Source organism: Canis aureus, chromosome 10 (genome assembly GCF_053574225.1).
Source record: "Canis aureus isolate CA01 chromosome 10, VMU_Caureus_v.1.0, whole genome shotgun sequence".
Lineage (NCBI taxonomy): Eukaryota > Metazoa > Chordata > Mammalia > Carnivora > Canidae > Canis > Canis aureus.
In genome coordinates, this window is record NC_135620.1 from 75542722 (window position 1) to 75556087 (window position 13366).

Here is a 13366-nt window from a genome sequence, read left to right on the forward strand (position 1 = left end):
ACTGTTGACAGCAGTGTCAGCCCCACTGACAGCAGCGGACAAGGAGGTTTTTGGCTAAGCATTTTCTCTTCCAAAGAAATCAAGCACTGAAGCCTGAACAAACACGGCCGACAAGGCACAACCGTCCCTGCGAGGGGGCAAAACCAGCACCTCTCTCCCTGGCTTCTCGGGGCACAGTTTAAAATGCACAGACTTTCCAGATAAAGGCCAAAGCTGGTGAGCAAGGCGTTCAAGGGCCTAGCTTTTAGGGCCTCGAAGCTCAGAGGCCCTGCTGGCAGCTTCAGATTCTTCTTTCGGAGGCGCCACCCGCTCCCTCAGCACCCAGGAGCCTCACTTCCAGCTCTCTCCCCAAGCCCAGCCGCGTGTGCCCCCAGACTCGTGCTCACACCCGTGCCTCCACCTAGAATGCTCCGCACGACTCCATCCCCACTGCCCACTAGTTCACACCCGTCACCCCTCCCGTGACCTCCCCTCGAGGAAACTGTGCCAAGCACACCCCAAGGGCCTCCCTTGCGCAGAGCTGAACACCGTCTCCGGGCCACCAACTTACACCCCCGACCATGGCCAAGTTATCTGACCTCAGCCGTAAGACGGCTCGCTTGCGTGGATTAGACACAAAACCTCTAACGCGGCCTAACATACCTCCAGGCTTACAGCATAACTCCACAAATGACAGCTGCTATAATTATTACCCTTTTTTAACATTCAACGATTAGCATTTTGTCAGCGAACCCTCAGAAGAGCCTCCGTGTAGCCGAGCCTCGAAAGCAACCTGAACGGGAGGAAGAGCAGAGGCTCGGGACGCGGGCTCCCAGGGTGAAGGGGAAGAGTCAGCTAAAAGTACTTCAAAGCGGCTGGCAACGCACTGTTGCTGGGGCCTGAATGTCCGTGGCCCCCCAAGGTTCAAGCACGGAAATCCTGGTGGGGCTTCGGGACGAGAGTAGGTCACGCGGGTGGAACTCATGCGTGCGAGCGGCGCCTTACAAATGAGGCTCCAGCAAGATGCCTCCCCTCCCCCGCGGGACGCAGCGAGAGGTCTGCAGGCCACCCGCGTCCGCCAGCCTCTGAACTGTAAGAAAGAAATTCCTCTCGTCTGAGCTTCCCCATCCATGGTCCCTCGTGAGGGCACCTGGGCGGGCTAGACAACGAGGCGCAGAGGGGCCCGGCCGCCCCAGCGCAGAGCCCCCGGGCCCCGGACAGAGGCGCGACACTGCCCTCTAGGGCCCTACTCTGGACGCAGCGCACGACCGGCTGGAGAGGTAAAAAGTCACGAAGCCAACACTTGAGGCAGCCGTGCGGGGTCGCACGGGACTTCCACTTGGACCAAGCTGGTCCGTGTCTGGTTGGCAAGGAGCAAGGCAGGCCTGTGGGACGTGTGGCCGACCGGAGCCCGGGCGCATCTACAGGAGCGGCCTCCACCCAGGAGTGGCCTCCACCCCGGCCCAGTCTTGCCACACTTTCCAGGCTCTCAAAAGGAGCTGGAAATCCAAAGTTTTACATGAAACTAGATTTCTTTAGAAAAAATAGTAGCAACAAATTCAGACTTTTAAAAGTACTGTGTAGGGCAGCCCGGGGGTCTCAGCGGTTAAGCACCACCTTCAGCCCAGGGCCTGATCCTGGAGACCCGGGATTGAGTCCCACGTCGGGCTCCCTGCATGAGGCCTGCTTCTCCCTCTGCCTGTGTCTCTGCCTCTCTCTCTCTCTGTCTGTGTGCCTCTCATGAATAAATAAGTAAAATCTTTAAAAATAAATAAATAAATAAATAAATAAATGAATGAATGAATGAATGAATGTACTGTGTAGACCAACTAAAACATATCTGGTGGCCACATGTGACCTACAGGACTCCTCGGTGTTAGCCGCCTTCACCAGACGCACGCCAAGGTCGCACTGCAGGACGTCACGTAGCTAAAGCACTCACCTTTCAAAAAGGTGAAGGGAGCCCAGAGAGACCGCAGCAGCGCTGCACCGGGCAAGGGCCCCGCCCCGCAACAGGCCGGGGTGCCCTGCACATCCGGATCTATCTCAGGGCTGGCCCACGCACCCCATCCCAGACCTGCTGGCAGCTCACCTCCTGACCTCCCCGGAGCTCCTCGGCAGCCCGGCCTGCAGGGAGGGCACACAGGACCCTGGTCCCGCGGGACACAAGTCCGGAGCCGGCATCTGGCTGCCGCACTGGCCCTTGGAGTGTGGCTGGCGCACACGTGCCCCCGACAGAGAGCCGACCGGGCAGTACCGACAAATCAGGTTCTGCGCCTCTCCAGCCAGGCCTGTGGGAAACCCCAGATGCAGCCCCTGGCAGCGCCCCGAGCGGACGCCCCGCACAAGAAGAGCCCCCGCCTACACATCTACACCACACTAAGTACTCAGCAAGCTCCAATTCTCCCCAAATTCCCTCTTGCAAAAAGAGGAGAAGCCAAGCCTCTGTGGCACATGCTGACAGAGGCCCCTTTCCTCAATAATTCCCTGCTTGGTGACAGGCTCGCACCTTTCTTTGCATGTGCCCTCCCTGCCCCACGCCCAAGCACAGCTGATCACCTCCTCCCTTCGGTCACAGCACAGAACCCTGAACTTACCTCTAACACCAATCATGACACTTTTTTTCCACATCTGTCCCCTCCCCCACACTGGGAGCGCCATATAAGGAAGACACTGCTTATCTCCCCACCCCTGGCACCCCACCCAAGGTCATGCTCAGTAGCTGGTCAAGGAATAATCTATATCTCCTTTAATCTAGCCTTAATCCACATCCTCAAGCACCTTCTAGCCTCTACTCTTGGAGGGATCCATGATCCCTCTACCCAAAGTGTCCCAACTGAAAGCTTATCTTCCCACTCTCCCTACTGAAAAACATCTGCTCTTTCTCCCTTTCTTTCCCCAAACTCAGCACACTGCACCGTCATGCCACAGTTGTTCATGCTCAAAACCTGGGTGAGGAGGAGGTATCTCTGCAGCCCTTCCCCTCATCCCCAAACCCATCAATGATGAAGCCCTTCAAGCCATCATGTCAATTCTACCTTCTAAACATCTCTGCTGGAGAACACTCCAAGCCAGTTCCGTCAGCTCAGTCCTGCTCACCATGATGCGTCGTCTGGACTTCTCCAACAGCCCCAAGAGCAGTCTTCCCACCCAGCCCCACCGCCAACCCATCCTCCAGGGGCAGCCAGAAGGATGGCTCTGAATTATAGTCTGACCCTGACACTACCCCAACTCCTACCCTTAACTCATCAGCAGTTTGTCACATGCCCTGAAGACAAATCCCAAACTATTCAACAAGCCCACGTGATCTGGCCAGCTTCCCTCTCCTCATCGCTTCCCACCTCCCTTCCAGAACACAACTCTCCAGCCACACTACTGTCAGTTCCTGGGTCATGCTCTGTGCCCTCCGGCCTCTGAACTTCCCAATGCGGGGAACACGATTTCTTCCTCCAAGTAACTCCTCCTTTATCCTCACACTTCCACTGAGAAGCCTTTCCTAATCCCTCTAAACAATCTTAGAAAGATTATGTTAACCAGCACTTATCCATCTGGCCCTTCTCACTCTGTTCCTGCCCTCCACCCTCCCCACCTAGCTAGATGACAAGCATATGCCTTGACATAAGGTCCCTTGGCAGAGGGACCAGTCTGTACCATTCATACCTGTACTCTAACCACCACTTATTGAGCAAAAGATGCTCAGGAAGTATTTGTTGGACAAAGGGCATAATGACCCAACAGACCAAGGAACTGACTGCTGAGCATCTGCTGGGACCCCAGCAGGGCCCTTCTAATCCACTCTCACCCACGATCACCTCTCAGACCTACCCCTAGCCCTCTCCCTTCTTCTCTCTTCATCGGCACCAGGAATTGTCTTTTCTTGTTTAGTGGCTGCCCCCACACACATTGTAGTCTCTTCCCTGGGTTCCCTCTTTCCAATTTAACAGCAGGAGACCTGCAGGTTCCCCAGGAAAGACAAACCTATAAACCTCCGAAGGGCTTCAAGGCTCATCAGTTGGGAGAGATACAAGGGGACGTATAAATAATTTGTATGGAAAAGGATTCCAGACTCTCTCGCAGCCTGCAAAGGCTGCTACCCTGTAGGGGGAGGCCCAGCAAAACAAAACAAAACAAAATAAATGGCCCATCCAGGAAAGCTTCTCCTCCTAGCCACGTAATTGAGAAAAACACTCATTCACTCAACCCTGAGGTCCTATTCCTCACAGAGAACTCTGTTTCCTGACTCCTCCTGAGATTCATCCCAAAACTTCAGTTTTCCAGATCAAAGCTAAGAAAAGGTTGTAGTGCACTAAATAAGTACTAGTTCCTCCAGAAACTGAAGCTAGGACCCTGAGTAAGTGGAAGCCATGCCTCTCCCTCACAATCTACTCATTCCTCTTTTATAGATAATCCTAAAAAATCATGACAACAAGTTGCAGACTTGAATCTCTAAAGGTGGTATGGAGGCAGAAAGAGAAGCAAAAAGCAGTTGGGGAGCACGGGCAACTCAGCACCAGAACCCAAACAACACGGTGGGCCCATCAATCACAAGTCACTGAGCAACCAAAACAAAAGGAACCAGAGTCAGTATCCTCTATTTAAGGAAATAGGAAAAAAACTAGATCATTTGCTTTGGAACAATTTCTGTCAAATTCCAAACGAGCTTGGCTCCTCAATGGATAGGTCACAGGTTAGCCAGAAGTTTCACTTAGTTTATACAACCTTCTACCTAGTGACCATCAAAGCAAGGCAAGAGTAGCAAAATGTGAGGATCACGAGAAAGCAGAAAATCTCAACTCTCTCCTGACCAGTTTTGATCAAAGTTTGGTCGTAAGACCCGAGCACTAAAGAGTGCCTAAAGGCCCTACGGCCCATCCACTTCTCCGGACTGGGCGGCACCCATTTTATTCCTGGACCGACAGACAGTCCTGTCTTGGTCTACACTTTTTCGGCCCATTGCACTGCACTAACGTGGGCCCTCGGCCGGGATTAAACACACGATGAGGAGCGAGTGGGAGGCTCAGTCAGGTGCGCGTCTGCCTTCAGCTCAGGTCATGACGCTGGGGTCCTGGGACTGCGCCCTGCACCGGGCTCGCTGCTCAGCACGAGTCTGCCCCTCGCCTTCCCCGTGCCCTCCCCACCCCCACCCCCACTTATGCCCTCTTTCAGCCTCTCACTCTCAAATAAATAAAACCTTTTAAAAGAAAAAAAAAAAAACACGATGATAAACAGGTCACACGAAACTCACTGGCATCCATTGTGGGGATGTAATCACTTACTGTTCCCTCTGGGAAGAGTCACAAGAGAATTTTCTCCCCAACAATGTCAAGTAAGACTGGGCTTCTCCTGCGCTACTGGCTCATTTTCTCTTGGGAGCAATGTGACTCTTGTGTTCATCAAGACTGTTTTTCTCTCTTTCCTCTGCTTACCCGGAAGCTTACTACGGAACTAAAGGCTACATTTCGTATCTGAACAGACCTTATCAGCAGAAGTTTCTACCTAGAATTCTGTCCCTGTCCTCATACCGCTACCCTAGTCCTTGTCCTTCCATCCTGATCTTACTCCAGGTCTTCTCACCGTGGGGGGAACAAGCAGAGAAAGGAAGGATCAAAGAGGAAGGGAACAACCTTTCTGCCAGGCTGCCCGATTAAGGACCATCAGTGAGTCGCAGAGATAAGCGCCAGACCTGTCTTTCTGCTCCAGGACGACAGCCATGTCCACGTCCCCCTCGTGCCTCTTCTTCATCTCTGAAAGCTTGTTTTCCAAGCTCAACCGAAGAGCCTTCTCTGTTTCCGTCCCCGCAAAGGCCTTTTCCAGTTCTGCTTGGGCAGCTTTCACATCCTAAAGTTAAATTAAATGCATTTGATGCAATTTTTCAATACAATTGGGAACATTTTGAAAGGAAATTGGATTAAAATATAAATATTTATGACTTTTTCTCCGGCACATTTCCCCTCCCTGAATTGTACTATACATGGGGAGAATCAGTAATAAATACATTTGCCAGCCATTTTTCCCTCTTGTATCCTGAAGAGTAATAGGCATTTCCAATGGAAAAGACTCAAGTCTACAAAAACTGTACTTCTGGATTTGAAAAATCAGATCAATATTTACAGCTTCAATGAGAACAAGAAGAAATGTGCCTCTCAATACTTAAACATACATAAATTCCAGAGTCCCCCTAATCTCCATACAAATTCATCCCACACCCCACCCCCCCTCCCTATTTCTCTTAAGATGATGACTACACAATTCTCAAGAACATTTTCTACATCTCCAAGGTGACGTCGGTGGTGAAAAAAACCACGTTCTTCCTGAGAGCTCAGAGAGGCCTACCAAAAAATTATCTAACTCACGCAGGCAGTGCCCTCGCTGGGGCGAAGCACCCCGGTGCTCAGGAGTGACCTGGGGTAGATCCGGATCTCCAAGTGCCCACGGCCTCTGATTACATCACAAAGGTAAAAGTCGAATCCAACTGGGTTCAAACCCAGCTTTCCTGATGATTTGCCGTGGGACACTGGGTAGTCCCTTAGCCTCTCTGAGCCCGAGCTCATCTGTACGACAGGGATCACCACCATCCCACCAAGGAGTTGCTCCGACGCTCCGTCCGATGCCTGCCCCATCACAGGAAGCTCAGAAACAGGCTGCTTCCTCCTCCCTGCCCTTTCCCTCCGCGGGGCCTTCCCCACCACTGCTCCCACTTGGGTGGGGGAGAAAGCCTCTCCTCCCCACGAGGCTTGCCTGGCAATCTCATGGAGAGCTGGGACAAACCATTCCCCAATATTCTGAGACAACACACAAAACCTATTTAGTGAGTGCCTGTTACATGCCAGGCTTTGAGCAAGGAGCTTTATTTATCTTTGTTCCTTACCTAACCCTAAAAAGTTATGTGCCGAGAGACACACTGCAGCAGTTTAGAAGGCAGGTTCTACGGCCGGAGCTCCCGGCATTACTGCCTGTGTGACCTTGAGCAAGGGGCTTGGCCACTCTGTGCCCGGCGCATGTGTCTGTTTTTAAAAAGAATGATAAAAGTATTAACCTTCCAGGCTTACTGACAGGATGACCTGAATGGATGACGAATAGGCTGAGGGGGCCTCACACTCGCAGGCCCCGAGGCTGCCAGGACCACTGCCGTTAGGACAATCACTACTGCAAAGCAGACGTCACCAGCCTCCCTTTACAGATGCAGAGGCAGAGGCTCGGAGAGGGACGGGGCCAATAAGCGACAGAGCAGAGGGCAGGCCCAGCACCGTGTGGCAGCCACACGGGCACCCTACAACACAGGCACCCTACAACAGCCCTTCCGGGGCACACTGGGAACGTGGGGTTGGAGGACTCCTGTTGCGGTACCGGCTCCACGGCTTATGACAAAGCCTCAGCTCCTCGCCCTCAGAGCGGTCCCTAGCCGGTACTTTGGACCTAGGATCTACACAGCCCCATGGGGCTGGTGTGAACACCATGAATGGAAAGACCACTGTTAGCTGCAAAGTGCAGCACCAGTGCATCTCCCTTTTGTTTCCAGAAGTGCTTTGTGGGGCTGCTCCTCCTGGCATGGAGAAGAGCCAGGTTTCGGGTGCAGAAAGGGAAATGGCGTAAGAGCCTTCAAAGACCAAGAATGAAATAACTAGTGTCACTTAATACTAGCTGCATGCGGACGGAAACTTTTACCTTCTAGGGGACAGGATTTTTTTAGCCAAGACACATCCTGCCTCCCATCATGGTGACAGGAACACAGGAAGCACCTGAGATCGAGCAGGAGAAGCCACATGTGGTGCCCCCCACCCAAGAAAAGGCATTCGGTGAACAGCGGGGTAACAGGGGTTGGAGGCCAGGTGCCAGGGACGGGGCCGCGTGGCCACACAACAGCCCACAAATTGGAATCCACTTCCAGGCTTTGCGCGTGTTAGGTGAGTCACTTCCCCGCGCCGAGCCTCGGTTTCCTCCTCTGTAAAACCAAAGGATTGAACTAGGTAAGAAGAGCACAGGCTTTAAAATCAGCAGCCACGGAGACTGGAATCCAGGGCCAAACTTAGACTACTGAGTCTGTACTTCGCTGTCCTCGTCTGCAGGAGGTAAGGGTACAAATTCTACACACAAAGCACCTAAGACAAGGCCGGAACCCACGAGATGACCCATAAGGGTGGCTCCTCTTTCTGCTGAAACTCTGAACGTTTAGGGAAAAAGGAACAAAATTCTGTCCCCTGCCCCCCCCCCCCCCCGCCCTCACTATTAACCCACTGTCAGAACACAGTCTCCTCGGCGTTTCCAGACTTGCCTCTTCTAAATGGAATATTCTTTTGGTTAGGAGATCTTCGACCTGCTGCACCTTCTTCTGAGCGTCTTCTTTCACCCGCTGAACTTCGGAGCCGCCCCTTTCAGCCAGGCTCTCAACGGCTTTGCTGCAAAAAGGGGCAAAGGTGTAAAATCCACACGGGGGACAGCTGGACGGGGATTTCAATGGCCCCAGAGAGACAAGGAATATCTGTTCGTCACTTCTCCCACAAACCCGTGTTTTTTTTAATCTTTGTAATTCAAAAATATAGTGCAATATATGAATGTATCAAATCAACCGACATGGAGACCTTAAACTCCTACATTACATGTCAACTACACCCCAGCTTAAAATACATATATGTAAACACAAATTAGGAAAGGAGAATCATCTATAATCTTACCAGTCAGAATAACTAAGTGAATATTTTAGCACACAGCCTTTCAGAGATTTTCTACAAAAAGAGAATCGTGTATGTATGACCTGATTTTAACACTTAAAACACTATAAACGTCCTTCTGTGTCAATAAACATAAATCTCTTGTCATTTTTAAAGGCTACATGTTAATTCACTGTGTAAAATATACTGTAATATATTAAATCCCCTGTTTTTTTATTTGAAGTACAGTTGACATGCCTCAATCTTCTATTTTTAAAACATTCAGATGGAGGGGATCCCTGGGTGGCTCAGCGGTTTAGCGCCGCCTTCAGTCCAGAGTGTGATCCTGGAGCCCCGGGATCGAGTCCCGCATCGGGCTCCCCGCATGGAGCCTGCTTCTCCCTCTGCCTGTGTCCCTGCCTCTCTCTCTCTATCTCTCATGAGCAAATAAATAAAATATTTTTAAAAAAAATAAAAATAAAAATAAAGAATAAAACATTCAGATGGAAAAAAAAATTTAGATTTCTGATTTTACATGTTTGTCTGAAAATACTTGTAAAGCACAGTTCCCGGGCACAAAGTACTCAAACAAATGTTAATGTTATTATTTGTTGTATTATAAACAACACTACAATAAAAGCATCCTTGTATGTATGCTACCCAGTGACTTCCTGGGGTCAATTCCTACAAGGGGAATTACTGGGTGAAAGGGGGGGCACACTTGGAAGACGTCTGAGAGCTACTGCCAAATTTCCCACCAGGAAACGTCCAAAAAATTACCCCTCCGCCAGAGGCAGGAGACGGGGAGAGCTGGGCTGACAAACCGACGTGCGAAGGAGCAGCATGCCACAAAAATAAACCTGAAGGATCCAGGGCCTTTATCACCATCTTTTGGCAACCAGAGGGGAAAGCATTTTACATACAGCATGGTCCATCTGTGAGCACTGGCTACCACTTAGGGCATGAAGAGAGGGGCCTGTGCAAGCAACCCACGCTCCGTCAAACGCGGAGTTTGCACAGCTGTGGCACCACAGACCGTTCCATCCACTGGACCGAGGGGTGGGGATGCAACACCAAAATCAGACACAGGACCACAACCACGGACGCCTTTCGTTCTGGTTCTCCTCAAAAGAAAAACAGCGTCAGATACGAATTTGTGAGACATACACTCAGAGCAGTTCTCATCAGATTTCTAAAACGATTGCAGGGTTCTAGGAGGCAGGATAATAAAGGAAATGGCTCCACCTAAAGCTGATTTCTCGGAAAAACTGCAACAGAACAAATCCATTCACCACCAGCCTCCCATGCCCTACTTTAGGGGCATATAAAATGTTCCCACCCCAGAGCCAAGTGAGCGGCACTCACATGTACAGGCCATGTGAGCTGTTGACTGAGAACAATGGAAAGTCAAGAGGGCCGCACTTGCTGTCCAAGTCTCAAACATGAGCTGCCTGCAAATAAAGACTTCATTCATATCCTGCTTCTTTCACCAAGAAGCCTTCAGAAGGCCCCAGTGTCATGACATCATTTTAATGGAATTCAACGTGAACAACTGAAAGAACGAACACGGACTCTGATGCTTGAACAGATTTGCTTCCTCACCCGTCCTCTATTACGTCCTCAGTGTGCCTCGGGTAAATTACTCTTAAACCTCAGTTTCCTCAGCTGAAGAATGACCGGCCTGCCTCTTAGCATGAACGTGCTAACACCTGTGGCGGCCTCGGCACGGGGCCCCTCCGTCTCCGGTCTGGGTGCCGCCTGCTGTCCCTGGGGCCCCCACAGCCCCTGCCGAGATGCTGGGAGAGGCCTGTCCGTCCCTGCGAGCTGACAACAGGTCATCCTCTGGCCAGAATGAAGGCCACCACTGCCACCCCCGACTAACGCCCCGAAATGTCCTTGGCCCCCACCCCTCGGCTCACTTCTCCCGCGGGGCTGTCTGGAGTCCACAGGGACCCAGTCATTTCTATCACGCCTCGAAAGGTCGTACATGTGGCTGAAAGAATTCTGGACTGGAGGCTTTCCCCCCTGAGCCCTGGCTATGGGACTTTTCCGGTCCTGAGTTCCCACTAATCACCCTGAGTGTCTTGGCCCTTGGGCTTTAGAGCCTCCTCCCCCGACCCTCAGCCCAACCCTTGCCCAATGAGGGCAAATACACCGTCTCCTTTCTATGGGCTCAGATGGAGCCTGGCTGTTTTATAGATGGAAACACATACGTTGTCAAGAGGCGGACTACAATTTTTAACAAGTACTGGTATTACTCAGTTTGTTTGCATTTTAGTTATACCAATAAAATATATTCCCAATAATAAATGTTCCAACTTTTCATTTATCATCTTTGTATTTTACAGTTACTGTAGCAATAAAATTTATACTCAGCAGTATGGTGCAATTTTCCTCTACTAATGGAATTATTATTTTTGTTTGTGTTTTAAAGCTACAGAGTTAAAATTTACTCCCGACAGTATGTCTGCTTTGTTTTTAATGTCCCCTCATCGTCACTGATAAATACAACAACGAGAGCCAGCACACATACGTGTTTTCTCCACAACAGGGCACAGTGGGCTCCGGAGCCAGACCCATCCCAGCTCTGTTACCAAACCAGGCTCCCCAGCTCCCCGGAGCCCCAGCCATCTCCGTACTCGAACGGGACTACGGGCCGCCTCGCAGCAGGGGGACACCGACAGAGCAGGCCAGGCGGCAGGCGCAGGCTGTGGGCAAAGGAGGGTCTCCATAAACGCCAGTTCATCCCCCGTCTCTCTTACAGAATCTGGGCCAACAGACAAGACAGAGAGCACGACCTATGGCGAGGAAAGGGTGGGACAAAGTGGTCTCATCCAGCATTCCACTCGACACAAAAAAGAATCTTCTATAAATACCACCCCACTACCCCGTTTAACTGTCAACACTTCCTCTTGAGCCTTTCCATTCTAATTATAGTTCATGAGAAAAAGCAGGGGCTTTCCTGGGCTAGGTCCCACATCTCCCACCTGCCTCCACCCCGCCGCCCCCCAAAACAACCATGAAAGTGTAAAAGGGAGTTGAGGGCATTAATAAAGGTGTTTTTCCACCACAGGGATGTACCCTCACACGCTTGTAGGTGCTGAACAGCTGGGGTGAAGGGAAAGGCACAGTCAGCAGGAAGGTGGCAGGCACCGTGCTGTCCCACGGCAGGCAAGGCGCAGAGGCCCCGCAAGGAGGAACGGCTGAGAAGCCCCACGTTCCGCTAAGGGAGACGAGGCTCGTGGCCTTACAAGAGATGAAAGAATACGAAACCAGTGCTGGAGCAGAAGTTAGGGGCTCGTGCTCAAACGCCAGCTTCGACCATCCCGCCGAAGGGGTGTTCGTCACGCTCCTTCCCTTCTCCAGGCCTGATCCCCCCAAACTGAGGGTTTCCTCAGGCTCAGCCTAGCTCCCAGGAGATGATGGCATGCAAACGGAGGCAAGTGTTTTATCAACCGCAAAGTACTGGGGGCGCCTGGGGGCTCAGTAAGTGTGCAACTGTCGAGGTCAGCTCAGGTGGTGACCTCGGGGTCATGGGACCGAGCCCTGCGTCAGGCTCCGGCCTGGGCGTGGAGCCTGCCCGAGATTCAAACTGCAGAGCACGGCCCACCTACGAGTGTGACGATTTGCCAGAGAAGCTGGCGAGGAGACTGCAAGGTGGGCTCCAGGCAGCCATGTGCCACCCGCCAGTAATGGGAGGCACGCGACGGGGGGGACACGAGGCAGAGGCGGCGGCCAGGGCAAGCTGCAGCAGCAGGAACAGGGCACTTCTGGTGTCTGTGAGCTGCGGGCGGGAGAGAGAGCCGGGGTGGAGAGCGGCAGCCATCACGTCATCGTGAACATTCTTAAACAGGGCCCGTGACCTGAACCCTTAACCTAGGCGTCAGCCCGGACATCTGCCTTCCCATCCACTACCAAGCCACGCGGACTCCGCTCGGCGAACGCCCCTCTGCCGCGCCCTCCACGTCTACCACCGACCCTCACCCTCACCGGAGCTGCCAGACGAGCCCGACCCCCCTGCCTCCCCGGTGGTGCCCTGTCTACGAAGCACTTCCCACTCAGCAGCCGGGGACCTCTACGCGACTCCACTCTGTGTCCGCTGCTCAAAACCCACGACTGCGCTCCACTGACCTTGGGAGAACCTCTGCTGTGGCCTCAAGACCCTGCAGGACGTGTTTCCTCAGAGCTACACGCGCAGCAGTCAATTCCTACGGCTTCCTCGCATCTCCCCTGAGAACTCCGTCCTCGGGACCCCTTCCTTGGACACATCTCTATTTGCAGATCTGCTCCGACCACCCGTCTTCTCAGGGCTCTCTTCCCACTCTGTACTCACATGCTGATTATTCCAAGGATTTCCTCGACACCACCCCTCCGCGTGTCTGTCTGGATCACACTGCAGCCCCAGGAACCTAGGCCAGTGCAGCACACAGAAGCTGCTTAAGAAATCTCTTCTGTGTAAGTTAATAAAACCAGTCAGAACTAAAAAGGTCTGCTGGGGCAGTGTGGGGATCCGCACGTACAAACACGTGCACGAGCCCTGAAAACCTCCTGCCCCGCGTGTGCTACGAAGGGAGCCCGCAGCCTTCCTGAGTTTGGGTTCCGTGCGTACGTGCCTGCTGCCAAGTCCTAGCTAAGGCCCACAGCAGGCAGTGCGCTGAGGACGAAACAGACCAAATTCAAACTCTACTACTGACTTCCAGACTTGGTAAAGCGGATTTGACTTCCTGCCAGGGAAATGA

At 52.3% G+C, this 13366-nt stretch overlaps 1 protein-coding gene across 11 annotated transcripts in view; it reads right to left on the reverse strand.

Moving 5' to 3' along the window:
• The window catches only part of CDK5RAP2 (CDK5 regulatory subunit associated protein 2), a 153323-nt gene that overhangs the window by 109787 nt on the left and 30170 nt on the right, over positions 1–13366 (reverse strand). For all 11 annotated transcript variants that reach the window (XM_077913110.1, XM_077913108.1, XM_077913111.1 and 8 more), the window contains 2 exons: positions 8252–8375; positions 5663–5817 (listed from right to left, as the gene is read on the reverse strand). In XM_077913110.1, coding sequence (XP_077769236.1) covers positions 5663–5817; positions 8252–8375 — 279 coding nt within the window. The remainder of the gene's footprint in view (positions 1–5662; positions 5818–8251; positions 8376–13366) is intronic.